General features: G+C 46.6%; 1 protein-coding gene across 6 annotated transcripts; it reads left to right on the top strand.

The window, feature by feature from the left end:
• Positions 1-249: 249 nt before the first annotated feature.
• LOC124417715 (translation initiation factor IF-2-like) lies at positions 250-27,852 on the top strand. 6 transcript variants are annotated; one of them, XR_006936373.1, is made up of 3 exons: positions 508-612; positions 26,704-26,849; positions 27,142-27,852. XR_006936373.1 is itself a non-coding variant. In XM_046928568.1 (2 exons), exons 1-2 carry the CDS (start codon positions 280-282, stop codon positions 17,279-17,281), a joined length of 456 nt encoding a protein of 151 aa, XP_046784524.1. In that variant the 5' UTR covers positions 250-279; the 3' UTR covers positions 17,282-17,526. The 6 variants fall into 6 exon arrangements, 1 of the variants encoding a protein (XP_046784524.1); XR_006936376.1 differs by lacking the exons at positions 26,704-26,849; positions 27,142-27,852 and adding exons at positions 2,974-3,007; positions 4,122-4,136; XM_046928568.1 differs by lacking the exons at positions 26,704-26,849; positions 27,142-27,852 and adding an exon at positions 17,159-17,526 and having other exon boundaries at positions 250-612.
• Positions 27,853-27,855: the final 3 nt, after the last annotated feature.

A 27,855-nucleotide genomic window follows, 5' to 3' on the forward strand; every position in this document is an offset into this window, starting at 1 on the left:
CACCGAAGTGTTTTGCAGCTCAAAGTCAATGCTAACGACTCCTCTCTTTGCAATCTAGACGCAACACCATGTTCCTGAGAGCCTCAAAGAAAACCGCCTTAACGATGTATTTTAATAATTAAAGAAAACTTTGTGACAGAAGGAGCCTGTTGAGTTGAAGATTTAAAGAACGGGGTTTTCCCATCAGAAAATAATCTGGGTTTCAAACAGCGATCACCCCGTAACCAGCCCCGTCCTCGGAAGGGCTCAGGTGAGCGGGGCAGCGGGCCGGACGGGCGGATGCCTGAGGTGCGCCCAGCCCCGCCGCCTCGCTCGGAGGGGAAGGAGCCCAGAGGATGCTCCTCGCCCCTTCCTTCTCCGGCCCACCTGGAGGCAGGCGGCGGCGCCGGGATACCTCGGCAGCTCCGAGCCGAGCCTCCGAACCCCGACGCCCCCCCGCACCCTCCCGCGGCCGCCCCTCCCCGCCGCGCTGCGCACCCGCGGAGCCGCCGCCTCCCGCCCGCACCTGAGGGCGGGCAGCGCCGGGCCCCGGCTCGACGCGGCGCGGTTCGCACTTACTCCGCGGGGCCTCCGTGGCGGCGGCGCGGGCCCGGCGGTGCCCCGGGAGCGGCGGTGAGTAGCGAGGAGCCGCGCTGGGCGGGCGGGGAGGGATTTGGGGGAGGCGGCGGTGGGGAAACTTCCCCGAGCGGAGCGCAGCGCAGAGCAGCGTAGAGCAGCTCGGCCGCCCGCCTCCTCTCCTCCTCCCGCCGCCGCCGCCGCCTCGCCCGGCGGCAGCACCGCGCCTGCCCGGCCGCCTGCGGCTCGTCCGGCGCACCCAGAGCGCCGCGGGCCAGGCCGAGCTTTTCGTTATTATTTGATTTTTTATTTTTAAAAGGGACGCGAGGGTTTTTCTGCTTTTTGTTTGTTTGTTTGTTTGAGGAGGGGGGGGGGGGGGGGGGATAGGCACGGAAAGATCTCGGCTTCCTGCCGTGCTAAGGGTTTGGCGGCGAAAAAAAAGGGCTGCTTGGCCGAGCTGGGCAATCCAGCCGTGCCCTTGGTGCGGGAGGGCACCACAGACAGCAGGGAGAGGAGTTCTGGGTGAGCTGCGCGGTGCTGTGTGCTCCACCTAACAGGGTCTGTTGTGATAGGATTAGGGGAAACGGATCCAAACTGAAAGAGGGAGATTTAGACTGGACGTAAGGAAGAAATTTTTTTTGCCATATGGGTGGTGAGGCACTGGAATAGGTTGCACGGAGAGGTGGTGGATGACCCATCCCCTGGAGACGCTCAAGGCCAGGCTGAGCAGTGCTCTGAGCAGTCTGATGTAGCTGTAGGTGTCCCTGTTCGTTGCAGGGGAGTTGGACTAGAAGGCCCTTAAAGGTCCCTACAGGCTCAAACGATTCCATGGTTCTACCGTTCTAAACTCTGCAAAAGCATGAAGCACTGGCCCCTGAGCCTAAAGCTGTTTCAGTTAATTCAAACACTTCCTTGCCTTCCATACCTACCCTTTATCTGTTTTCCTTTTTCAGCTCTTTGCACCCATTGACCAAATTCAGAAAGTACAAAGCATCTCTCTACTTGTAGAGAAAGTAAGATGCTGTCCCCACAGTGATCTTCCTTCACCACGGGTGCACCAGCAGTGCCACTGAAATCAAAAGAGTGTCTCACTGTTTGTCCCGAAGGACCTCCATCAATTGGAATCAATTATTTCTCCTTAACAAAGATATGGAGTTTTTCCCCGGTTGTTTCTTCTCCATAACAGTCCTGGGCTGTGCACAAACATACCAACAAACTCAGCCGAAGTGCAGATTTTTTCTTTAAAGTAAGTGGACCCGTTAGGCCATGTTATTATTTATAAGAGCATAGTCTTTTAATTCTCATGAAACTATTTCCAGCTCATCACAATTTTGAGATATTAAAGACAGGTTACACTAATTCCCATTAAATTCAGTAATCAGACTCACCCTGGCCCATGACGATGGGCTATAGTAGGAAGCAGCAGATTGTGCTGCCTTAGGTGAGCTTTTTCTTACTGTGGTCAAGCAGATTAGTTTGCCCTAACACACCTGAGGGGAGGATATAATCTGTGGGTAGTAAAACAGTGGTCCATAGGCTAGAAGACACTTAAGTGAGGATGAAGTCACAGGTCCACCTGCTCCCTTCTGGTGGAGTGTGAAATGGATAAGAGCACAAACGAGTCGATAGAAATCTCAGGAAGCAAGAAGGAGAATGGGACATCTGTAACGTAATTTCTCCTGGGCTCGTGTGGTGCAGCCTAAACTCCACACTGTACAGAGAAGTTTTTTGAGATTCACAAGCTTTGACTGAGCACATGGTTGAGTACTCACACTGTGATCATGAGAGGTGCGAGCCCACTTATCAGAATGAAGGAGTGGGCCTCTTTCCAGCTGCCCTGGGCAGTACGGTGATGAGCATTTCACGTTTGCTGAGAACTGACTTAGCAGTTTCTGTTGGCCTTCTGTAGGTTTCTGAGTCGTTCATGTAAGAAGGGTCAAGTGAAACCCATGTAATATTTAGGCACAGAGTAAAAGAATCGGTATAAATACCGTTCACAATAGGTGATTGATAAATGTGGGCTATGGGCCAAAATGTTTAAGACAAGATGTTTAAAGTAGAGTTCATACCACCATCCTAATTCCTAGAGACCAATCTGGGGAGCTTCCAGCATCTGCTGCTTCCACTGGGGTAACAATGAGTTGTGCTCCTCCGTGCCCAAAGCTGTCAGCTCACCTGCTGCAGTCATCCCCTTATCTGTGGTGGAAACCTCCAAAACGTCACGTGGCTTATACAGCCTACAGCTCTATCTAAAAACAGTTCAGGGCTTCCTCATACAGCTAAAGAATTTCAGGAGGAATAGTAAGAACACATAGTTGGACTGACTAACTCCAAGTCCTGAAGCTGCATTATCTTTGATGGCTGACAGGAGCTCCAAGGTGAACGGTTCTCTCTCTGTTGTTCTTTCACTCCTCAAAGCAACCACCTCTCCAGACCCGAGAGCTCCTGGCAGGTATGATGGACGGCAAACCCTAATGAAGGGTGTGGTTTGGCTGGAAGCATCAGGACTTAGCACGCCGTACAAATTCTCATCTGAAATGGGAGAATCAGGAGCCAATTTCTGGAACATAATTTATTCCAGACACTAGCTGGAATAAACAGCATTCTGTAACCTCCTCAGATATTTTGCCAGTAGGGAGCTGTCTTTACACTTCTTTCAACCGAGTCAGTGATCCAAACACAAAATTCATCACTCAAGAACACAATGTGGTTTTACAGACTCGAGGATTTGAGTTCATTACCACGGACATTACTGAGCCCTATCTGGATGTTTTTCGCTCTGTGTCAGACCCACAGCAGCACGCTGCTTGCCTTGCCCTGAGCAGTAAAAGCAGCAGCCCTCGGTCCATCGTGTGGTCTAACTTTCTAGAAGCAACTTGAGCATGTGCTCAGTTTCTAAAATATTCATTGTTTTACTTCAGTGAAGTTTCGCCCTGGAAAAGCAGCGTAAAAATAAGACCTCCTCGCTCAGTAAGTGCTCTCTTGTCTGCCTCAGAGTCTGTTGGTGTCTTTCAGTAACAGAAAGAAAACAGCAATGCTTTTGCCCCCACTTCCCTGCAGCAGCACATATGCAGCTGTGGCTGGGGATGAGCTGGATTCCAGCTGCCCTGGTGCTGCCGTTCAGAACAAAGGCACTGCCACGAGTGCAAACCTGGGTGCCCATGTCAACACAGCCTGGTGAAATGGAGCTTTCCAGCTCCGGAGATACGTGTCATCCTCTGCTCGGTGCCACTAAAAGCAAAGTCCCACACTGAATTTTTATCAGTAGAAAAAAATGCAGAGGGAAAACTTACTGGAGTGGTTTCTGATGAGACATTTCAGAGGCAGATGCTGTTCCCTCTGACTTCCAATGGATTTCGAGCATTTTTTTTCAGTGTCTGTGAAATCATCAACTGCTTTCTAAGACCCAACGTTGCAAACAGCTGCGCTTGTGATTATAATGAGCCCGCTTATGGAGCTAGGTACGAGGGTGTACACATACAGAAGTTTCCTTTATGAAACAAATGCTTCAAACCAGATCGTAAATTATCAAAGAAATCCTATTTTATTGCCTTTTATGATTTCAGCTCCCTGTTGCTTTTAGTTGTCCCCCCTCTCCCTGATACTCGTGAAGACCTTCAAACCGAGCGCTGCACGTGAAATAGAACAATATCGTTTGCTTTGGTCTCTCTAAGAACACAATTCCAGACGAGGTTCTTCAACAGCAAAGGCCTGAAGTTAGAAACCTGCGTGCCTAACAACGACACCGATGGGGCTGAACGGTTCTGAGTGATAACCCGCATGTTTAAGGTCCCAAACACGGTTTTGTGCATCAGTGCTGTGTGAGACGCTCGTGGAAGCTGCCCGGCACAGAGCGACTACTGCAAATTTGAAACAGCAATTTCCCATATTCAGTTCAGTCAAAGGTGCCTTATCTGGAATCTCGGGAAACTTCTTTGTAAATGTGCCTCGTTTTCCTGAGAAGGTTATGGCTCCGTTTAACTCCTAGCAGTCCGAGAGGCCGGTCTGTGTAACTTAATCGTCTTGTTTACGATCTAAGCCTTGCTTATCTATCATTATTCTATCCTCAGGAAGATCATAAAAGAAAATTACTCGGTATATTCGAGAAAACTGTGTTCATAAGGAGATGTTCAAATGGTTTTACCATTCCCACCCTCGGATCTCCTTGTAAATATTAACCCACGAGGCACGGATGTGTTGTAACGAGCAGAAAATAGAAGAGTAACGTTGTTCTAATGAACGAAAGGATACGAAGGCACTGCAGCACATTTCTGACACATCAAGAGGAAAAAGATATATATATATGTCCTCAGCTGTGTGAGGAAAAGTTGTTTATCACCTTCTGTAGGTTTGTTTGGGCCTCTTCTGCGCACACTTCTGGGATCACTCCAGACAGCGAACTCATTGGGAATAAATTGAAGGAAACGCTGCAAGTTTTAAGGAAATATCCTCCCGCGATCAAAGCGAAACGTGTGGAGCAGAGGCAAAAAGCGGTATCTGTGGCACAGAGCTCCGGCGGTGCTGCGGGACCGGGACTGCTCCGTCCGTTCCCCCGGGGTGCGCGAAACCGGCTGTGCTGCGCCCCGGCGCTGAGTTGGGCGCTGAGTGCTTTGAGGGGACTTCCCGGCCTGAGGCCCTTCAGTTGTTTTAATTGGGATTTGGGGTTGGGGGGGCGGGTTGGAACAGAGGACATGAGGTGGGGCTGGGCCAGTCCGGGGTGTCGCAGCGGTGACCTCCTGCAGCACTTCGAGGGTGTCGGGGGAAGGCTTTCGGGGCTGCTCCTTGCGCATTGCCGCCGGGGGGTTCTTATGCCCAGGAGAAAACTGGGACGTCAAAAAGGATGGGGGAAAAAAAAGGACGCGCCCTCCCCCTCCCAACAAAACAAACAAATGCAACAGAACCAGGCAGACAACAACAAAACAACACCCCGAAACCTTTCGCCTGAAAACCGACTCATCGCTGCTGCGTAACAGTCTCCTAAACACGAGAAGCTGACGTGACTTTGTCCCTTTCGCTGTTCGCAGTGTCTGAGCGCAGCAACTGCCGATGGACGCGTTCGGCTTTGAAGTTATGGAAATGGCTTCGCAGGCATCAGCCGGTATGATAATAGGTTTCATTCTGGCTCGCTAGCTACGAGATGGGAAAATGCCAAAAAAACGCAGCTCTCTTCCGGGGTATCTGAAATGTTCGGTCCCTCCTCCGAGAGGCATTTCGGTGGGAGGCCAAGCTCGGAGAGATGAAGGACTGCATATGTTCAAAATTACGTTTTCGACAGAAATTCAGATCTACCGCTTCGTGTTTAAACGTGAAGTGGGACAGAAGCGAGGGGCGAAGGGGGGCGGGGGGCTCAGCGTACAGGAAACATCACTGGGAAACCTGGAATGTAGCAGCAAGGATCAAAAGTTAATGGCCTATTTGATGTGAAAAGTGAGCCGGGGATGCCTGAGAGCGAAAAGAGCCGGCGGGACGCACCGCGCCGCCGGACGGCCCCCGCCCCGCGCAAACAGCGAAGCCAAAAATAGCGCGCAGGTAGGAGCGGCTCCCCGCGCCTTGCTCCGGCTGTTTCCCGCGGGTCCCGCAGCCCCCGCGGCGACGAGTTGCGCGCAGTGCGCAGAGCGGGGCGGTGCGCGGGGCGGAGCAGCGAGCGCAACGCGCGCAAGGGCTGCGCGGCCGTGGGCGGGCAGCGAGCGCAGGAGGCGTCAGCCCTGTCCGCACACCGCGTGTGTCAGCTCCTGCCAGCGCCTGGTGGAAACGAAGGGCTTAAATGACGCGCAAATTGCGCGGAATTTGAGACAACTGAGAAAACTTTCGAGGAGCAGACCGTTTGCTCCTCCGCACTGTGGATGCTGCACCATCTCGCTGCTGATAAAGCTGGTCAGAAAATATCAGCCGCTGGTTCAACCCAAAGATTTCAGCCACCCCACAGGGCTTAATGATATTTTTCTAAAAATAACGCGCTCCCTTGTGCCGTTTAATTTCTCCTGCTTTAGCATACGCTTTGAATTAAAACCGTTGACAAGACTGTAACGAAAATACTGATTGATGTAAACATGGCCTGAAACAAATCCACGCTTGATTGTTTCTCTGACGATGCTGATTAAAGCCAACCCGCGCTTCCCCCGCGCCCGGCCGAGGTCTCCGACTTTGTCGGGCTGCGGCGGTGCCGGAGTGCAGTGCGAGGGCCGGGGAGACGGGCAGAAATGCGGCATTTGTTGGGCAACCCGAGCGGATTGGAGGAGGCATTAAGTACATGGAGCGCAGTCATTTTCTCCCTCGTTGGTCCCATCCCAGCCTCCAGATTTATTCAACTGTTGAGAGAAGTCTGAAGTCAGCCCATTGCCAGCGCTAGAATGAAAAGGCGAAGGAAAGCCAAAAATGCCTGTGGTCTCCGTAAACTACATTAAATCGCGGGGGTTTTCTATTTAGGTGGATAATGAAGCGCGTAAAACGGTAGATAAAAATCAGTCGCTATGGACTGTCTAGGATTTCGTCTGTTTTTATTAATTTTCATAGGAGATTTGAAGATTTAAGGGATCTCTGCGCTACGAGCGGGCGCTGCGGCTGAGCTCACCCTCCGGGGACAGCCTCGGAGGCAGCGTTGTGCCACCGCCCCGCCGCCGGCAGCGCTCGGCCCGAGTCCCCCCGGCCCCTTCCACCGCCACGCTCAGCCACCGGGGCCGGGTGCGAGGGAAAAGGTGCCTCTGCGTTCCGGGCAGAGCTCCCCGGCCCCCGGCTCTGGCAGCATTTGGGTTGGGGTCCCCCTGGGAATTCTGACTTTTTGGCGGCGGCGCTGCGCGGTCTTTAAATATATTCTCAGAGATACGTCTATCGTCGGAAATAAGCGAATATAGGGGAGAGGGGAGGATGCTGGATTTGTATTTGGGCACATTCCCGCAACGGCGTCAGCCGAGTCGCGGAGCAAAACCCGCGATCCCCGAGCGACCTCGGCGCTGAGGTCTCCCAGGGCAGCGCTCCTCCTCGGCCGGAGCCGTGCGGGGCTGCGCGGTGCCGGCTGTGCGGGAGCCGGGCGGGGGGGGGGGGGGGGGGGGGGGGGGGCAGCGACCCGGCGGAGCGAGCAGGTGCTCCCGGCTCGCAGGCGCTGCCGTGCCGGCGGGGCTGTGCGGGCTTCGCTTCCCGTGTTTGTTCACTGTTTATTTATTTACTTATTTTGACTGATTTCACAGATTTCCATCCATCACAGGCACTGGTCCTGCGCTTTTCGCTTCACCCCGTGCGCCGCCTTCAGCTGCGTACCGCCCGCAGCCTGAATTCCTCTGCGCAGAACGCAGATTCTTGCTCATATTCCATTTACCGTGGGGAATACACACCCGAAGATGCATACCTGGTCTAGAGGGAGGTGTCCTTGCCTATAGCAGGGGGTTGGAACTAGATGATCTTAAAGGGCCCTTTCAACCCAAACCATTCTACGTTTCTATGCATACGGTTATTTCCAGGCGGCCAATGAATAGGGCTTCAAACCGGGCAGCCTCCTTTGTTCAGTGGAGCGGCATCACCAGCTCCCGGTTAGAGGGCTGAGCGTCACGGGCACGTCAGCAGCGCAGCTCACGGCGTTCGGACTCTCCACGCACAATGCGGGCACGGCGTCGGCCGCGGGGTTCTCCTCCGGGTACCCCTCGGACGGGAGAAGCGGCAGCGCGGCGCTCAGCGCACTGTCGGCATCCACTGTCACGCCGCTGGCTGGTGGTGGGGGTACGTGCCGGACCAGCAAAGCGGGGGGCTGGGATCCCAACCCTGAGATCCCAACCCACCCTCCTAAACTGGCACTCCACAAGCAGTCCAGGTGGCTCGTAGGCTGCGGTCTTTATTTAGTTCTTTTTAATTTTATTTTATTTTTATCGCTGTGAATTACGGTCAGGATCTCAATAGCAGACCCCATTCTCTCATGCTAACGCCGTTTCCTGTTACACTGTGAGGAACAGAAGGGACGGTTGCTGTGTTGGGGTGTAAGAATGGTATCAAGTCATCATTTGGGGCAACGACCGTGTAACGGTTCAGGGATGGGAGAGTTGCGTGCAAAGAAAACTAAAACCAACAACAAACAAACAACAGCAAAAGCCCAAAATAAATAAAATCAAGCATCAGTAACAACCAACGGCAAATACCAATTTTTTGGGGGGGTGGGGGAAAGAAGAAGAAGGAAATGCAGTTTAAGATCTACTTCGGAGCACTGAGGCATTGTGACGGTACACAGAAAGGGGATCTGTCCCCACCTTTGGGGTGGGGTTTCAAACGTTTAAAGAACGGGAGGGGGGGCAGAGGGAACTGAGCGGAGAGCGCACCTGTCTGACGCTCATCCGCCACCGCGCCCGGTCCCGTTGTTCGGGGTAACAACAAACGCCCCTCCGAAAGCTGCCGAACGCCGCCCTTCCGTATCCCAGCGGTGCGGGCAGAGGTGCAGAACATTTTACCTCCTCGATTTATTCCCGTGTAAACACCGGGGAACAGAGGGGGTTCCCGCAGCCGGGCTTTGAGGAGCGGCGAGTTTCTCCCTTCCCGGCTGCGGGGTGACAGCCACGCGTGAGTCGGGGCTGTGCGTGCGGGTGACCGTAGGACGCGACGACGCGCAGAGCGCATCGTTTGCTGAGATAATAAACAACCGTCCTGTGCCAACAGTGCTGGTGGTGCTGCGCTGTGCGGGCGGGAGGGGAGTGCTCACCTCGGGGCTGCTCAGGTTTCCCGAGCACAGAGTCTGGTAACGCTGGGAATCGTCTTGGAAATGCGTTGGGTTGAATTATGTGAATCTGGAGGAAAAGATTAGCGGGACACGCAGTTAAAGGGAAATGTAGTAAAGGGGAATATAATGGAAAAACAAAACCAAAAACAAAAACAAAAACAACACCCTGAAACAGTATTGGAAACGTCTCGGCTCGGGTAAGCAGGGAAACACTCTGTCTTCTCCCAGCATCACTCGATGAGCCCATAAAGAGACCGATCTCGTGCCTTTTCTCCAGCATGCCACACACACGTCACAGCGGCAAGTTTCGGCAGCTATTGCCAGCGCTCGCCTTGGTTTCCCTCAAGTGAAGAAATGCATCTTGAAGTGGGAAATGTGCCATTGGCTAACCGCAGTCAGACATGTCAGCTGGGATAAACGGCATTGTTAATTCCTTCAAGCTCCATCTGTGGAAATGATAAAGTGCAGCCATTATGGAAGACTGCAAGGTTAAATTAATTAGGTCCCTCCATTATGTTGCAGCCTTCTGAAGATGATTGCTATTTCCCTCTTTAATGCCATTATTCCTAGATGTCTCTGGCAGCTGATGCAATTAAAGCGGGCATAATGCAGATTTAACCGCACAAATGACACTTCGCCCCACGCGCGCTTGGATGGCGCACGCAGAGCGGCTCGAGCTGCGCCCAGTAAACATCAGATGGAACCTTAAAAAAACCCACCGACCAAACCCGTGTGTATTTGGATCCTTTTCTTCTGCGAATTCTTGGATCAATACTTTTGTTTCATGTTTTCATGTTCTCAGCAATGTTCAGGGATCCAGTTACAAACCCTTGCCAGTAAGAAAGAAAATATGCCCCGCTGCGCACCCTCCTAAACACTTCTTAGAAATCGTGTTTTCTTTTCATTTGGAATGACGATTCGCTCTGCCAGCCCTGCCCCGCCGAGGGAGCCCACGGACATGGAGCTGCGCGTTCCGTCCCTCCCCGCTCCGCTCCGCTCCGCTCCGCCCCGCCGCCCCGCACCGCTCCCTGCCGCGCTCCCGGGGGCGCACGGCGGGGCCGGGGCCGCAGGCGCGGGGTCGGGGCTCCGCTCCCTCCGTGCGCCCTCCGGGTGCGCCTCCGCCACGCTGCAGACTTTGGGGTTTTTATCATTTGCGTTTTATTTTTAAGGAAGAAACGTGGTTTTTCTTTTTTTCTTTTTTTCTTTTTTCATTTTTTTCTCGAAGCCTTTGTAATCCTTCATGGGTCATTATGGCTTAATGCAATTAACGTAACCTTTTGTAACCCAATCGCGTGTACTTCCAGGACAAATCTTTAAACAGATCGCTGGTCGTAAAACAAGTTAGGGTGTCTGGGACTCGAACGGTGCTCTTTGCGCCGATGCTTTCAGCCTCTCCTCCTCTCTTCCCCCTCTCTTCCCCCTGTTCTCTGCCTCTCGCATCTCGGGTTTATGGGGTCTGTTGAAGCGCTGCCTGGCGTTACTCTTGCCCACCCCCACCGGCCCTGCGTCGGGGCCACGGAGGCCTCCGGGTGCCGCGGGACGTCCGCCGGCAGCGGCCCGTGGGCGGCTCCCGGCTCTCATTGCTGCGCTGCCCCCGGGCGCGGTGGGGCGGGGAAGCGCTGTGCTGCGGGGGGCCATAGAGCGACTGGAAAACAGGCCGAACAGTCCCTACGTCTATAACATTTGTTTGTGTGTGTGTATGTAGTTTGTTTTGCTTTTCCCTTTGGAATAAAATGCCTTTTCCTTCCTTCCTTCCTTCCCTCCTTCCTTCCTTCCTTCCCTCCTTCCCTCCTTCCCTCCTTCCTTCCTTCCTTCCCTCCTTCCCTCCTTCCCTCCTTCCTTCCCTCCTTCCCTCCTTCCCTCCTTCCTTCCTTCCTTCCTTCCTTCCTTCCTTCCTTCCTTCCTTCCTTCCTTCCTTTCTTCCTTCCTTCCTTCCCTCCTTCCCTCCTTCCTTCCCTCCTTCCCTCCTTCCCTCCTTCCTTCCTTCCTTCCTTCCTTCCTTCCTTCCTTCCTTCCTTCCTTCCTTCCTTCCTTCCTTCCTTCCTTCCCTCCTTCCTTCCTTCCCTCCTTCCCTCCTTCCTTCCCTCCTTCCCTCCTTCCCTCCTTCCCTCCTTCCCTCCTTCCTTCCTTCCTTCCTTCCTTCCTTCCTTCCTTCCTTCCTTCCCTCCTTCCCTCCTTCCTTCCCTCCTTCCCTCCTTCCCTCCTTCCCTCCTTCCTTCCCTCCTTCCCTCCTTCCTTCCTTCCTTCCTTCCTTCCTTCCTTCCTTCCTTCCTTCCTTCCTTCCTTCCTTCCTTCCTTCCTTCCTTCCTTCCTTCCTTCCTTCCTTCCTTCCCTCCTTCCCTCCTTCCTTCCTTCCTTCCTTCCTTCCTTCCTTCCTTCCTTCTTTCCTTCCTTCCTTCCTTCCTTCCTTCCTTCCTTCCTTCCTTCCTTTCTTCCTTCCTTCCTTCCTTCCTTCCCTCCTTCCCTCCTTCCCTCCTTCCCTCCTTCCCTCCTTCCCTCCTTCCTTTCCCCCTTCCTTCCCCCCTTCCTCCCTTCCTTTCCCTTTTCCCCCCTCCCCCCTCTCCAATCCCTCCCCACTTTGGGAAGTAAACCCAGGTGGGATATTGATATTTGGTCAAGTGTCGCGCAAATAACATATAGGTTGGTTAAGGAGGACCTGGATCCTACCCCCAGCCCTAGGCATATCTCTGTATGTCGCTGCTACGTAGATCACAGCCACACAGCCTACACCAAAAGAGGCCCACCTCTCTGCTCTGGTACCCAGTAAATATAAATGGAAAGAAAAAGGTTGGAAATAAATCATATAGGAGTTCTGCGTTCAGCGGAATGATATCTCAGTACTTCTATCAGATTCTGCTTGGATAGATTATTTAATCTACCTCCATAATTTCCCCAACTGGATGTGTAAAATGGGTCTTGTCCTGATTGCAGTTTTACAGCCAAGTTGTAGCTTGTGTCCCTACAGTTAACTCTGGGAAACCATGGTCCCTCCCTGGCCATGACAGCACAGGACAATGAATTGCAATGTAACCGGGTGCTTGTGCCACATCTTGGGCAGAAAGCTCTTACAAAGTGTCGTTTTTATTGTCCCACATTGGGCTTTTTTATGGAGCAGGAGGTGCGCTTGCAGGTGGGTGTAACGAAGATGCATTTTCCTAAAAGCCTCTAACAAAGATTATTCAAAAGATCCCAACTGCGTGGTTTTGAGGGGAAGCAAAATCGCTGTGCTGGGTCTGCCTTTGGAGGGACCTGCAGCTTTCTGAGCAATGCTGCGGAACGCACAATGTGTTCACCTTGTCTGCTTTAATAGAGGCAGAAAACGATGAGCGTGTGTTTTACTACTTGCTGTACACGTGACGTAAGAAGCTGAGCCTCAGAGCAGTTCAAATGTTGATACGCCCAGCCCGAAAAAGCTTGTCAAATAAATCAAGCCGTTCTGGGGGCAAACCCATGTTGTTTTTGAACCACAGAGTGGGGCGGTGGGCGGGGACATTCGCATGGCTGAACGGTGAATGTAGAGATCTAAAATACATTTTGCCACACTGGTTTCCAGAGGATTGTTTTGGCCTCCCGTTCCAATACCATGAGCCAAAACTCTGGTCAGTGTTTTGACAACAGAGCCAGGAAAAACAAAAAAGGCTTAGCCTGTGAAAAAGAAATGAAGATGTAGTGAAGGAAAACAGTAGTCTCTCTGCCACCGCCTTACTCGATCCATATGTGGACTTAAACACAGGAAATACCCACCATTCACCGCAATCAAGGCAGGGGCTTGTGCATCACAGAGTGCCTTGTGGAACTAATTGGGCTCTATTAAGATTGTCACTGACATAGGAACGCATTTTGAGATTTTAAGTCAGAATGTTTAAAGAATACAGAAAAACGGTAACCACTGTAGGAGCGATAATTTCTTGCAAGTATGCTCTCAGCAGCTCTGAAATCTTACAATGGGCTCCTGTTGTGGGTTCTTTTTTTCTGCATAGATTAATTATCTATTTGTGATGTCTGTGTTCTGAAGCTCTTTACGTTAGCTTTCCATCTGAAGTCTTTCTGACGCAGACAGAAATCACTGTGTGCGCTCCGGCATTGCTGCGGAGTGGAAGAAAATCTGGATTTCTCCAATTCAAAGTGATAACCAGCGTGGTACCTTTGGACAGGCAAAGTCTGCAGAGAAAGCACAGCTACAAATAATAGCTCCTGGGCTGTTTTTGTTGTTTTGTTTTGTTTTGTTTTCCTTTTCCCCCTTCATTTCATAGACTTGAGTGAAAACAACATTTGTCCTTTCCAACAAGTGTTTGGCAAAGTACTTCTTTTAGCACTTCCATGCCAGATATCTCTATGTGAGGTTTTGGTGATGCGTCTCCTAACTATGTTGATTTTAAGGCTTTCTTTCTTTTTCACTCTGTACCGTTGCATTTGGATTCTTAGCATGGCAAGGCACTATTAGACCTGAACATACAACGTTAAGATTTCCAATTAAATTCAACCTCTGGGTAATTTTCACTAAATTCACACTTGTGAACACCTGTGATCTTTTTTTTTTTCTTTTCTTTCTAGTGCTTTCTATCTAATCAGCGGGATCACTTGTACTTAAAACAACACAGGCTCTTTAGTACACTACTGAAATCACTACCAAGTCAGATCTCTTGGTCTTCTTGATGGATGAAGAAGTGTTTGATGGGGTGATGTGAGTTTTCCCCAGCTTTCAAGTCATCAAACAGGGCTGCTGTGGAGCTGTCTAACAAAAATATCTGTTCCTCCATGTCAGCCACACAGTGCTGCAGCAGAACTAGGGGTTCAGAATGTGTTTTGTCTGCTGTACCTAAGAGGTTTCTTTTCTTTTCCCTCATTTAATTTGCATCTTTGACCCTTTTCTTTTTGTTAACCCAAATGGTACTTCGTTCAAATTTCGTGACAAATTCCTGTTAAAAAATTCTTGTTTTTGAAAGACTTGCAAGACCAAATGTGTTGATGCAGAGCAACGGCTGCAGTTGTACTTTCCGTGTGTTGAAACCCAGCTGGCAGATATTTGTCATACAGGTAGCTGAACCTCTCCTCCCAGAGCTGCATATCCAAGCTTCGAGTTTGTCTGCAGAGGTGTTAACTCACTGTCAGTGTGAAACATAATGGCAGCGGATACTTGCTCTCTTTTGCTATCTCTAGAAAATGAAAGACCCAATTTTCCTTGCCTGGTAGAAAGCTTGGAATAAAATTCTTGAGGCTCACTGTCCTATTTCTTATCCTGCCCGTTAGCAGCACTCAAAGGCCCTGGCAGAGTATACCAGCTCTTCCTCCAGAGCCAACCAATAGGTGAACACCTCCTCGTTCCAGTTATGATTTCTTCTCCCAGCTCGGGCAGCAGCCTTATCCCGACATTTTAAATCTTGTGCAGATTTGCCTTCAGGACTTGGGAACCGTTCCTTGTGTTTTATGAGGTCTGTTGGGGGCAAGAGAGGGGAGAAAGTCTGTGTGTAAATATATAAAATGTGAGGACTTTACAGGCATGACTTAGGTCTGATTGCAATGTAAACAGAACTGATTATTGTGCTGGTAGATGCCTTCAAAGTATGTTTGGAGTACAGTAGTCTATATGGCATATTCAGAAAGCAATCAAATGTATAATAAATTAAGAACAGACAAAACAGTTATTTTGCTATGAAGTTGTTCATTCTCTATACATGTCATTCTTAATTTCTTTGCAATGTGAAATGACATATATGCAAAAAGCTCCCCTGAACAAAACTATCAGCCCTATCCACACATCCACCCAAATTCTTGTAAGAACAAGAAAGAAGAAAAATAAAGGTTGGCACCTCAAGACCTGCACAGGTGCACTATCATTAATTTTTGAAAATGAGAACGAGGGGCTATGGACACCAATGTTGTGTATTGTTGTATTTTGTTTTGTATATACAAACGTTTGCATTGCTGGCTTTGAAGTGGCAGCAAATGAATATCACCCTTGAACGTCAGTGTAATTAGATTTCTAAGTTATCCATATCTTACCTCATGAGGTGGGCATTGGGCTGACATGCACCGGGGGCAAAGGAATTCATATTTTGGCTTCTTCAGTGACTTTGCAAGATGATTTCCTCAGCCATTACCCATTACAGTTCTCTGCAAAGCCAATGTTTACACCGATCCATTTTCTCTTGTTTTTTTGTTTTTTTCTTTTCTTTTCACTGTGGATACTAAATATAAAATGGTTTCATTCTTTAAGGAAGCAAGAACAAAAGAACAAAAGATGAGATACACTGAGACAGGCAAAGAAAGAAAAGAAAGAAAAATGAGTGAGATGAGAGGAAAATCAGAGGTAAATGTACATGTATGTAAACATATTTCCTTAGAGTGGCACTTCATGGAAACTCTACGACACAAGCTGTATAAGCAAGGCCTTTGGTAGGCGCATCTGCATCTTAGCCACTACAGATCTGGTGTCTTGCACCCTCGGTAGATTGGCTGCCATGGTGTGACAATTACACAAGGAGAGTCTGGTAATTAAGATGCAGTAATCCAAACTGAAACCAGTGTGAAAGTATGAAAAGAATAATATTCGCAAAAAGAATAATCGATACTTATCCGTGACATCAGAATACCAAAAGCAGCAGGAGCTGTCCTGGACCTTCTGCATCTTGGTGTTGGCATTAGCACATCTTAGAACTCAAATTTCACTTCACCCCCTGTACCGCCAGTTATGCCTATGGACCATTCTCCTGAGTCCGGTTACATCAAAGAAAGGTTTTGAACTCCCCAAAATTATAAACAAGTTTGCCGATGAGCGGCACGAAAACAGCAGTACAGACCACTGAAAACATTCAATTTAGTTTGTTAATGCATCGCATCAGCCATAGTTGTGGGACTGGAGTGTATATTAGATAAGACTACTGAAGACAGTAAGATTTCTCTTATGAGCCATTGTAGAGTTCTTGTAATAACCATGTAATCAAGTATTAAGTCTAGATCAGTTAAGCTGTCTTGGGAAACATATTACTGCAGATAAGTGGGAGATCTTCAGCTGATGTAAACAGATGTAATTTTATCAATGTACTGCTCACACAGCTGTGGGTTTATCTCCATAGTAATCTCTATGCTGGAAAGTTTTCTTACCCCCCACTGGCCAAATGACTCCTTGGTGTGTTGCCTGTCCTTCTGGGAGAACAAAAATGCAGAGCTGAAAGTGTATGTATTCTGAACTGAAGAAAATGCAGCTGTTGGCGTGTATGAAAGCATGTTACCATATCAAAATAAAAATAATCAATTTATGGCTGCTACTCCGTGTCTTCAGCGAGCAACAACAAAAAAAGAGATATTGTTTTACACATCACATTTGCTAATATTCCAGGATAAGGAGCCTGGAAAAATCCGAATGGTATTTTTAGCCCTGTTTTCTCTCCCTTTTTCTTTGTCTCCCATCCTCTCCTTCCCCTCACAAAAAAAAAAAAAAAAAAAAACCCAACAAAAAAAAACTTGGGCAACTTGACACATCATTGAGGGAGGATGAGAACTCCAACTCCCAAACACTGCTAAGTTCTAGTAACTACCATGAAATTCTGTGGTTGGAAGGAGGAGAGAAAACGTGTTTGTTCTTCCAGGTAACCTGGCTCCCATTTGGTCAAATTCAGCCTTCCTTTTGCTTGGCAGCACCTGGATGCATGATGAATGCTCCCGGCCACGTACTGGCCAGCAAATCAGTAACCCCATAGCTCAGGGCTGGCTTCAGGCTGTGTTCTCTCTTGCCAAAAGGGATTACCAGGTAGGGATGTCAGAGATGAATAGAGTCAATGCAGTAATAACATATAGAGGTTATTTCTGAGACAAAAAAAATATGCTCTCAGATCAGGCTCTGTTAGCTACTCACAGAACACCTTGTTTTTTAAATATATCTAAGGCGGTTTTTTCATTTTTTTCTAGACATGGAGTCTCATGTTTATGAACTATAATCCTTGGATGATTTATCACTTTCTGTACATAGTGGTAGTCAATCTTCATGCTGTGGTTCCTTCAATGAAGGCATTTAATTGGAACAGGATCTGAGGTATTTACACACCAATGCATACAACATTAGCTTCTTTCTAAGGACAAAACATTGCACTTTTGTACAAATTTTTCATTGCATAGCATGATTTACAATACTTCCTATTATTTTGCATGTACATTTTAAGCATTACTCAACTTTATCAGCTCTTGACATATAAACCACTTTTAATTAGAATGAAAAGCTTTTAAGAAATGACTTATTCGGAAAAAAAAAAAAAAAAAGAGAGAGGGAAAAGAAGTATTCCTGGTAGACATGCAGGGCTAAGCTTTCAAACTATCTTTACCAGTATATCATGTTTTTAGCAGAAGAAATCTGGGGCTAGCTTGGGAGAGCTGGTGATAGAGCTCTGCCCTGTTGTGCATTGAACTCCTTAGAGCCCTTGTACAGACCAGGGAGAGAAAAAGTGCATCTTCCAGAGGGAAGGCAAGAAAAAGAGCCTGTGCTGACCAGTGCAGCCTCTCTGCTGGCTCTATAGGAGGCTGGAGAGGCTCTAGCCCTCTCTCAGGCACTACATTCAAATGCCTTTGAATAGATGGTGCAAATAGCTTAAGTCATGAAGGAACTAGGCTGCCTCAAGGGTCTACCATTTTCCTCCTCCTCTTTGCTGCCTGCCTCAGGCAGTACAGCTGTTTATGAGGGTGAATAGTGACTGGACGAGGGGGAATGGTTTTAAACTGGGACAGGGGACGTTTAGGTTGGATATTAGGAAGATATTTTTCACGCAGAGGGTGGTGACACACTGGGACAGGTTGCCCAAGAAGGTTGTGGATGCTCCATCCCTGGAGGCATTCAAAGCCAGGCTGGATGTGGCTCTGGGCAGCCTGGTCTGGTGGTTGGCAACCCTGCACATAGCAGGGGGGTTGAAACTCAATGATCATTATGGTCCTTTTCAACCCAAGCCATTCTATGATTCTATGATTCCTTGATTACCCTTTGATAGGCTTTCCCCTGCACCAGTTGTCCTGCAGTTCTTTCACTGAGGTAACTGCCACCTTTTCAACAGAATTTATCTTACTGCTTCTGCATCACCTCTCTTCTGTGTTCACCGGCTCCTTTGGACACCTGAATGACTTCCACCTCTGATCTCTTAATGCTTCTGGAGCTGCCCTGTACATCCTCTTTTCTTACATTCTCTGCTCCTTTTATTGCCTCTCCTTCCTCTGCCGTTCAGAGCCTTTTTAAGGCTTTATTTTTTCTCTGCTCCCTCTCTTCCTTTTCAGCTCACCCCTTGGCAACTTTGTTCCTCCTTACAGCTTTGTTTTCGCCATCTCTATGAGGGTGGCTACCAAATCTGAGTTTCTGTTCCTGACAGCATCCTTCTTTTTTTGCCACTGGGATTCTCAGATTTCACCTCTCCAGTCTATCCAGTGTGCAATTGCCAACATTTTCTGGCTAGGACTCATTACAATTTTCTCACTGTTCAAATGAAAGGAAAAAAAAAAAGAGAAAAAAAAAGAGAAAAGCAAACTTTGCTTCTCCTTTCTCAAGAATACAGGGATGTTTCTATTCCTGGTAACATACCAGGTAATAAAGATAAACCTCCCTTTATTCCAAAGTGACTAGACTGCATATATTTATATGTAGCTGCTATGGTGATATTTACAACAAATCATTATCATTCACATGGAATAATCTGTCAAATATGCAGGGATTTAAATATTTTACCACTAAAAATTGCCTGTGCTTTTCTTAGTTTTAGGTTGAAAATTCCACATAGCTCTTAAAACAACTCTTCCTCCTCCAATGTATATTTTCCAAAGCTGTATTATTGTAAATTGCTATAAATGATCATCATTTGTGTGGGAGAGAAGGATGGCAACAGGAACGCTCATTCCACCCAGACAGTCTTTGTTTGAACTGGCAGAAGACAATCAAGATCCTTCTGCCTTGTGTGTTGCGCGGAAGGATAGAAAAGAGAGAGCGAAAACATTTTCCAGTGGTGATTTGGCTTCAATTGAAGAGATTTGCAAGGCTGAAACTGGGAAGGTGATTCCTCTCCAGAGAATAACTGAAAATAATTCCATCAAGTTTCATAGATAGTGAAGAGCCGTGGACAGGACAGAGAGGTCAGGGTTAGGAAAAAGGAGGGACGCGTAGGGAGGACAAGCAGATAGAATGGATCAAACAGTTGTCTTTGCAACTGATGATGGGAACTGTCTCCAAAATGAAGCAGCTGCATTTATTTCTACGGTATGCTGGACACCAAACTAGGTAATGGAAGCTGTCCCTCTAATATGAAAGCGTTTGAATTTCTGCACAAAGACCATACTAATTTATAGGTCTGATGACCTTTTTGCTACAGTATCAATTCCTGAATGCATTTGGCCAAACGTGAGTGATGGGATGCCACACATCATGCCCTCTTGTGGTGCAGGGAAAAGGACCAAAGAAGGGAAATATAGCGTAGGAGGAGGAGGACAGAATTAGAGTACACACACACACTTCATCGTCATTAAAATACAGACAGAAGTATATTGCTTTTTATGTTGTATTAATTCTTTGGACTAATACCAGAAACAACAATTCTTTTGTCTGAATTGAAAGCTCTTATTTTCAGCTGCCAAAAATCCAAGATTTTCTTTTAAAAATTGCGGTGAACTGAAAACAATAAATGTTCTGTTGCTTCAGATCTACTGATGGAGAGCTGACATGCCAAAGTCATCCTTCTTTTCAGTAACGATTTTTGCAATGTTTGTCTTTCCATTAGGGAGGTCAGTAAAACTGAAAACGCATTATAATACATACTTCACAGAACTGACATCTTTAACATCTTCTGAAAAATCTGGAAGAATATGTTGGGCTAAACTCTGGCCATGCATACAAATTCTGTACCTAACCTAACAATGTAGAAATTGTTTTTTTTATCATTTCATATAGCCAGAAGACTACATTTCTGCATAGTGTATGTGAAGGAGACCCAAGGGCAGCTGGAAGAGAGGATGGACAGAGGACTGTGGTTTTGCAATATGTACGCATCGCCCCTACATTTAGCCAGGGTCTCTGAACACAATGACTTAATGCTGGCGTTCCTGAAGCGTGACCTCAGCTCACTTTGGCTTCAGTTTGTGTTGAAGGTTCTTAGCAGGTGCTGGCAGCTCTATGGATGTGACACAACATATATAGCTCTCTTTTCATCCAAGATCCAGGATCAGTTTCATGCTGACCCTGCAAATTACATTTGCACTATGTGGAGTTTGTCCTGTTGTTGTTGTAGCTTGGATGATCTAAGTTTACAACCAAGTCAAGGCTTGTAAGAAGAGGTGATATCTTTTACTGGGCAAAACTAAAGCAGTAAAACACAAAAGCAACCCATGAGCTTCCAGGCACAGAAGTCTACCTGGGCCATCTCTAACAGCAAACCAAAAGTGCTGAAGATCCAAGTGTGTATACAGAGATGAACCATCGCTTGCTACTTTGTCATGCATTTTTAAGAAATATTTCCCTGTAAAGGACATTCACAAGAAATTGATGCCTATTTTTCATAGAAACTCTTTTTTTCTTCTTGTTCAGTTTTGCTCTCAAAACTCTGTTGTAACGGTTCTTTGTGGGATTTGGTGGAAAGAAGTAGCATGTGACAAAGCATGTTGTATTGAAGTGCCAGGGCTTTCTCCATACCATCTCCAAGATGCTTTGCTTCAGCAGAAGCCTCACCTCTCAGCAAACCACCCATTCAGCGTGCAACACTTCTCTGTGAGCCACACACTGATCTGGAGCTCTCTCAAACCCAAATAAGAGATGTTACAAAAATTGTGATGAATTTGCACTAATTCCAACCAAGTTCTGAAGGCCTTCCCCACACTCCTCAGTTTTAGCTGTGCACTGACTAGTCTGAATTGCAGCACTTGGCTTTAACAACAGTTTGAACTATAGGAAGGTTTGGAGCAGACAGAAAAAAGTACGATGTGTGCCTGAACACATTGTAAAATAAGTAATGTAAACTGTGAGTATGGAAGAAGAAAACAGAAAGTAGATTTCCAATGTCTTCATAAACCATAAAATATGTCCTACAAGTAAAATAAAATCCTTTGTCTATGCCAAGTATTACTCCATGGTAATTTTTCATTACACTGTATCCATTTGCGTGAGCCACTAACTCTCATTTGTAGCAGTCCACTGGTCTAGACAGACAAATCTTTGGAGATCTATTCTTTTTGATGGATTTATCAGATTTCCAGTCCCATTTCCCTCTTCTTTCTAATGTTGTTTCCTACCTCGCTGTTGTGCTGGCTGCAGCAAAGTCCTGAGGTAGGTCCCCATAACTAATTCTGTGGCACTGGATATTGCAGATTGCTTTCTTATCTTCTTTCGACCTGGTTTGAAGCAGCTCCCCACCTCTTATTTATCCTAGGATGGAAACTGGCTGCCTCCACTGTAAATTTGAAGCCTGTTTTGCACAATATGCTACTGCCTAGCAGCCTAGCAAAATAACCCCACAAACAAACTCCTGTGCTTTAAGAGCTCCAGCTTTGCTTGTGCAATGCACTCTCCTTCTGTGCACACTTGTGTGCGGCGTGCTTACCACGTATCTAGCGAGCTTAATGCTCAGCTCTGTGAAAGACTTTGTTGGTTCAGGGTCGCCTAAAAGGACTCTAATAAAACTGTTTTCTAACATGGTAGTTTTTGTTTATTTTCAGAGTTCAAGAACACAGTGCTTTGGTAGTTCTGCAGTCCTGGATGTGTAAGGTATTTAAAAATCAATTCCAGAAACCAAAGCAGTTCTATCCAACGTACATCAAGGGCTAGATTCCAGCCACACATTCAGTATAAATAATGTAAAGCCATCAGTCACATTTTATAGTAAGCAAAGTAAAATTGAAGAAGTAAAGACAAGCTAATAAAATAATTAATATTAGTGGAAAATAACCGGTGTACAGTAACAAATACGTTTCTGTAGACATAACACTTAACTCTAAAAAAATATATACATACATATATGATGGCTACAAATGAGCTTGTGATTTTCTTCCAAAAGTATTTGAGCAGGAAGTAAAACATTTTCCCGGTGGATGAAATAACATTCATTTTTGCCAATCTAAGCAAGGCAGATTTAAATTTTATGTGTGTCCAACTGCTTGTTCCCCCTCAGCTAATAACCTGCCTGCTGGAAATGTTTCAAATGAAAAGGAGTTCACAGTTCCTAAGCCCAGCTCTGAATATATCTGTTATGCATGTAAACAAGTAAACCATTATGTTTCTTGTTGAGATAAAGAATACCATGATAAGTGGGGACTTTCACAAAACAAAGGGCTTCCTATTGCGAGTGTGGATAATCTTCCAGAAAACCCTGTGTTTTGGCAAATCACACCAGATTAATCTATTAGGCATCTCCTTTCATCATCAAATTTCCGCTGCCTATCACAGTGGCTGCCTTATCAAGCCCCCTGCTTTCAATAGCGGGACCATTCCTAGGATTTCAGGTGCTGGCCTTCCCTGCCCAGAAAACAGGTGTCCCCACTGTTTTCGGGCAGGAAAGGTCCCTGCACAGAAGCCTGGGAAAGGGCAGGGGTATCAGCCGCTGTTCTACCTGAAGGAACAGGTAACAGGAAACTGTTGATTCAATGGGCTGAACTTAATTGGCAGGCATTAGCCAGCAGCGAGTGGCTTTTTTGAATTGCAAATCCTAAAACTTTGTCGGGAGGAATGCTCGTAAGAATGGGCACAGATCTGTGTCCAGAGGCATCCTCTCAGAAGTTACCAGCTCTTGTAGCTATTTTGAATGTGTTTGCCAGCGTTCGTGGGCTCGGGGTTGAGGATGGCATGTCAAGCTTCACATGGTTACATGTATGGCCCGAGCTGTCAACAAATTGCCTGTATTCAGGAGGAAATGGATTTCCAATCTAAACTAAAGGCTAATATTCCAAACCAATTAGTACGATGGATCGAATTTTCAAGCTCTCATTGCCTCCCCTGGCTGGGGCTTTTTTTCTCTAGTTAATGAAACTGGGCATACGGTTTCTGACCAGACTATTCACCTACAAACCAGGGTCAGCCATTTGGTCACCCAGAAATGACACAATATGGAGTGGAGGTGAAACCGTGGACATGGAGGAAGTCATTTTAACATCAACAGAGAAATCTGTTTCACAAGAGCAAGTAAGTCTCTGCTTTGTCTCCCAGTGCCCCTCTCCTCCTGCTAAGACTGCACCCAGTGCTTCTCAGGGCGGGTGCCTCCAGGCCTGTCTGAAACCTGCAGCACAAGGCCTTCCCTCCACACTCTGAGCTCGGCTCCCAAAGCACCGCTTGTGCACACCCTGATGTAAGAAAACAAAAGCACTCAGGAGGAGCAGCAGCAGCCCTCTGCTCTGCTCTCTGCTCTGACAGCAGGGACACTCTGAAGCACAGGGACATGGGGATGAGCCTGAACCCGTGCCCACTCACGGGCAGGAAGCATCTGATAAGTGCATTCCTCCACATCCGGTGCTCACAGCGTGGCCTTTGTGTCATCCGCGGATGATTAAATGGTCTACGGGGCCATTATGAACCAAAGGAAGGAGTAGCCAGCTCTCCCCAGGTTCCCTCAGTCAGCACGATTGAATTTCTCAAAGGCGGGCAGGCAGGCAGCAGTAGCAGTGGCAGCCTCAATGACTTTTCCTGAAAAATGTTCTCCCGTTTAGGATCGAGCTTTCGTTTAACTGCTTGCTGTTTCGTTTTATTAAGTGCAAATTGTGGCTTAATAGATTTACAGTTGCCATAAACTCTGGCATGATGAAAGCTGTCAGAGTGGCCAGTTGCACAGCACAGGACCAGTGCGATGTTAGAAGGAGCGAGCGGGACAAGCCAGGCATCAGGAGATACTGCAGAGCACTCCGAGGGGTCTGTGTGTGTCCTGAGAGGCAGATGCCATCCTGTGGAACTGAGGTACAAGCAGCAACTCAAGGCAGTTTACTTTTGTTCCTCTCTTTTCTAGGAATTAGAGGTAGAAGATTTCAGACTTTTATCTGCAAATGAATAATAGTGCATTTTGCTTTTTCAGATAAACTTTGTAAATCAACTCTGCTACACAGTGGTTACCGAAGTCCAAAGACAGAGGGTTTTATTTTTAATGAGTACCCATTACAACACAGCTCTGTTCTGCACTCTTTACGCTGTATTTAGCTCCGGGTGCATACCAATAAAGAATGCAGCCATACAGGAGGAAGTTCAGAGAGGATCAAGGATGATTAAAGGGCAGGAGGGACAGACTTCTGTGAGACAACTAAAAAAAAAAGAAAAGAAAAGAGGACCAAAAGGTTTGGTTAAGCAGTGATGGGGTGATGGACACGACACCTGGACATGACACCTACAGATGATTTCCTACAGAAGGAAGTAGGACAGAAAGTACAGGCTGTGCAATTTTTAGCAGTGCATATCCAAATAATCTTCCTCCTCGCCAGGTGATCATAGAGAATTCTGGTTACTTTCCTCAAAAGAGACAGAGAATGGTTAAAGAGAGGAAGAGAAGATATGATTTCATTTTGTATGTTTTTTTTTTTTTTCCCTTTCTTTCTTTTCCTTGTTAATAAACACTCTTTCAGAAGACACCCCCTTTTCCCACCAATCATACTTTCTGGCAAATACCCGGAGCACCTCTGTGCAACTTTAATGATTCTATGATTACTAAAGAGTAGGCTCATGTACTCAAGCAGGTGCACTGCACAGCACAGACAGCAGCCTGGATCACCCCTCACCCTGCTGTGTACAGAGAGGTCTTGGTGTCTTCAGGTGGGTTTGATACTAGAACAAAGAGAGACTACTATAGCTCTGTCCCATCCCCTGAGCAATGAGCTCTCCAGTGTAAGAATAGCATGGAGTGAAAAACAAAGATCCAGTGTCCTACGAAGGACAAACATTTTCCCTTTGCATACACACAGAAGAATTTCACATCCTTGACCTCATACGTCAGAATATGTTTCCATTTGCAAAGACACACACCAAATATGATGTGGTAGAAAGGAATGCTACAAGTCAAGGGGGAAACCCATGTTTTGCTGCCACAACATTTGAAAAACATTTGTTTTTGTAGTCAAGTATTCCGAGAAGCACTGAAAAGTATGTGAAGTTTGCAAAGCGACAACTGTATCAGAGGACAATACGTCAGAGAACCTAACAGTTATCTGATTTGTTTCTCAGTGTCATGATCCTGCCTGAAACAAGACAAATTATTGTAAACTGATTTCTCAGACAAGTAACTGCCATGATTGTAGTGGGAGAGTTAAATTGCTCGCAGAGTGTGTACTCAGACTGTTAATACTAATGTGTAGGCAAGCATGGACTACTGACAGAGAGCAATGAGTCTTTTGCCCTTCAGTGATGCCAGCAGAGGCAGCCTGCTCCCCTCCTCTCCTGCCAACAGCTCTGCCCAGACTAGGGCACAGAGCACAGCAGATGTGCTGGGAAAGAACTATCATGCATTTAGGGTATGCTCAGAGGCACACAGATCTTTCTAGGAGGTTGTTAGGGTTTTACTGGTAAAGGTAGTTAGTTTTCAGGCCGCAAGCAGGTCCAAGCAGTTAAACTATACTTTAAAGGAACAAAATTATGTTTCTAAGGCAATTTGACAGTACCTCAAAGTTAACTATAGTCTGTGAAATGCAACCTATTCTATCCAAAGAAAGCCAAACTGTGTGCCTTTGGCCCAGACAACACAGCTTAATAGACACTTCTTAATAAATCAACAATAGTTTTTTTCCACAGTGACTTCACATGTAAATACAATTTTTTCATTTCTGCAAACCAGACTTTCCCATATGAATAAGAAGAGAACAATTTTAAGGCTCTCAGTCCACTCAGCTAACTGTAGCATAAGACATGCTGTATGTTTGTTGCAAAAGACAGTTTTGGAAAGGCTCAAATATCTCAGAAAATTGCCGAAATCTCTTTTACGCATCATTAGCAAATTTTATGTTTACAAATGGCCAGAGTGCCCAATGGTGACCGTGCTAATAGACAGCTGCCAGCGCGCTGCGGTGAGTGAGGCCATTTGTAATTCTCATCAACAGTTCCACCATTTTTGGTCGTATGAAAAGTGATAACACACTGATCTAGCGGTCATTAAGAACTTTTTCTTACTCCTTTAGGATTAATTTGCACTGACCCAGAATTCTGTATTTGCTTAACACAAGCAGTGAGCCACTTTGATGTTATCTGCTTCTATAAACAATAACGTACAGTTCTCTCCTGGGCTAAAACAGCTCTTATTCTACTGAGAATTAGCTATATTAATCATTCTGAAGTCCAAGAGTGCATGATCATAAATTGTGTGCAGGGACCTCACTTAGCAACTCCCAAGACTCTCATTTATCAACATTTTTTTTCCCTTCCTGGATATTTAGTATGTAGGGAGTAATTTATTTCTGAGCCGGTGCTTTGTGATGTCTTTAATGTTGAAGTAAAGTTGGAAAACGTTCTGCAAAAAATATAATTTTTCTTGCTTCCTCAGCATAGAAGCAAAAATTACGGACCACCGCTACAGACTGATTCCCTCAAGTGGCCAGAACAGAGAAGAACACAGGCCGAGCTTCCAGCTGCTGGGCTCCAAATTGCGTGAAGTAGATGGTGGTGACTGAAAATGAGGAGAACTGCACGGTAAATACGCCTTCTCTTAGTTATTTGGTTAGCTTTAAAAATGTGGGGTGTCTTTAAGCTGATACCAACTAACTTTTCTCACCTTTCTCAAACTAAGTTGTTAAAATACAGTTAAGGTAGCATTGAAGCGAGACGAAATCTTTCTGAAACACTGGTCTAGTTTATATTTTCCACAAAAGATCTGGCTTGATAAAGGATATTTTTCTCCTTACCGTTCTTTGGTCAGAAATGTAAGGAGGAAAAATGCTGTTTCTTATCACCTCAGCATTGATCCCATACCATCTATTTCCAGTTTTGGATGCAGCCAGTGAGACACTTCTATCAAATCTCTGCTCGCTTACAAAAAGGATACAAAGTCAAAGCATACAGAAATCAAGAGTGGAGGCAGTGAAAACATTTGGAAAGAATGGATGAAAACCTTCAGTCTCAGATGGCTATCTTTGATCCAAGTGGCCCAGCTTCTTCAGCATTTGGAACTTTCCATTGCATAAACCAGAAGTGGAAACAGATTCTACTTTTCTTGAGACGAGCATACATGAAGTATCTCCATTGACTTACTGGGGAAAGTCCAGATTTAAGTCATTTTTGACAAGAGTAGAAATTTGGCCCAACTTGGGCAGAATCAAACCCATGAGCACACAGATTTCTAATTTTTTTTCCCCCTAGTTTCACCCTGAGCTTTACTTTGATTTCAAAGCTCTCACTGTGTCATTGTAAACATTCGGTCTTTAAAATACTGCACTGCTCCAAAGTTATCTGCATGTGAGTTTATTTTACATTAAGTACTCAAAATATCTGAACATAAAATGCCAACAGAAACAACAAAAATATAAACAAATCACTGCCTTCAGCAGAAACACTTTAATTCAGAATGTAATAAAGGCAGTCGAGGTTTAAAACACTTATGCCAGAGTGTAAACTGAAGGAGTTAGTAACTTTTTTCCCCCTGTATGCAGTTCTGCTACTGCAGCCAAAATATTCTCACAGGTTGTTTAAAAAGAAAAAA

Source organism: Gallus gallus, chromosome 2 (assembly GCF_016699485.2).
Source record: "Gallus gallus isolate bGalGal1 chromosome 2, bGalGal1.mat.broiler.GRCg7b, whole genome shotgun sequence".
Lineage (NCBI taxonomy): Eukaryota > Metazoa > Chordata > Aves > Galliformes > Phasianidae > Gallus > Gallus gallus.

Excerpts from the sequence above, each read along its gene's own strand:
- LOC124417715 (XM_046928568.1), top strand. The coding sequence starts at position 280 with ATGCCTGAGGTGCGCCCAGCCCCGCCGCCTCGCTCGGAGGGGAAGGAG. Across the intron at positions 613-17,158 it reads GCGGTGCCCCGGGAGCGGCG|ACATGGAGTCTCATGTTTAT; the intron begins GTGAGTAGCGAG and ends ATTTTTTTCTAG.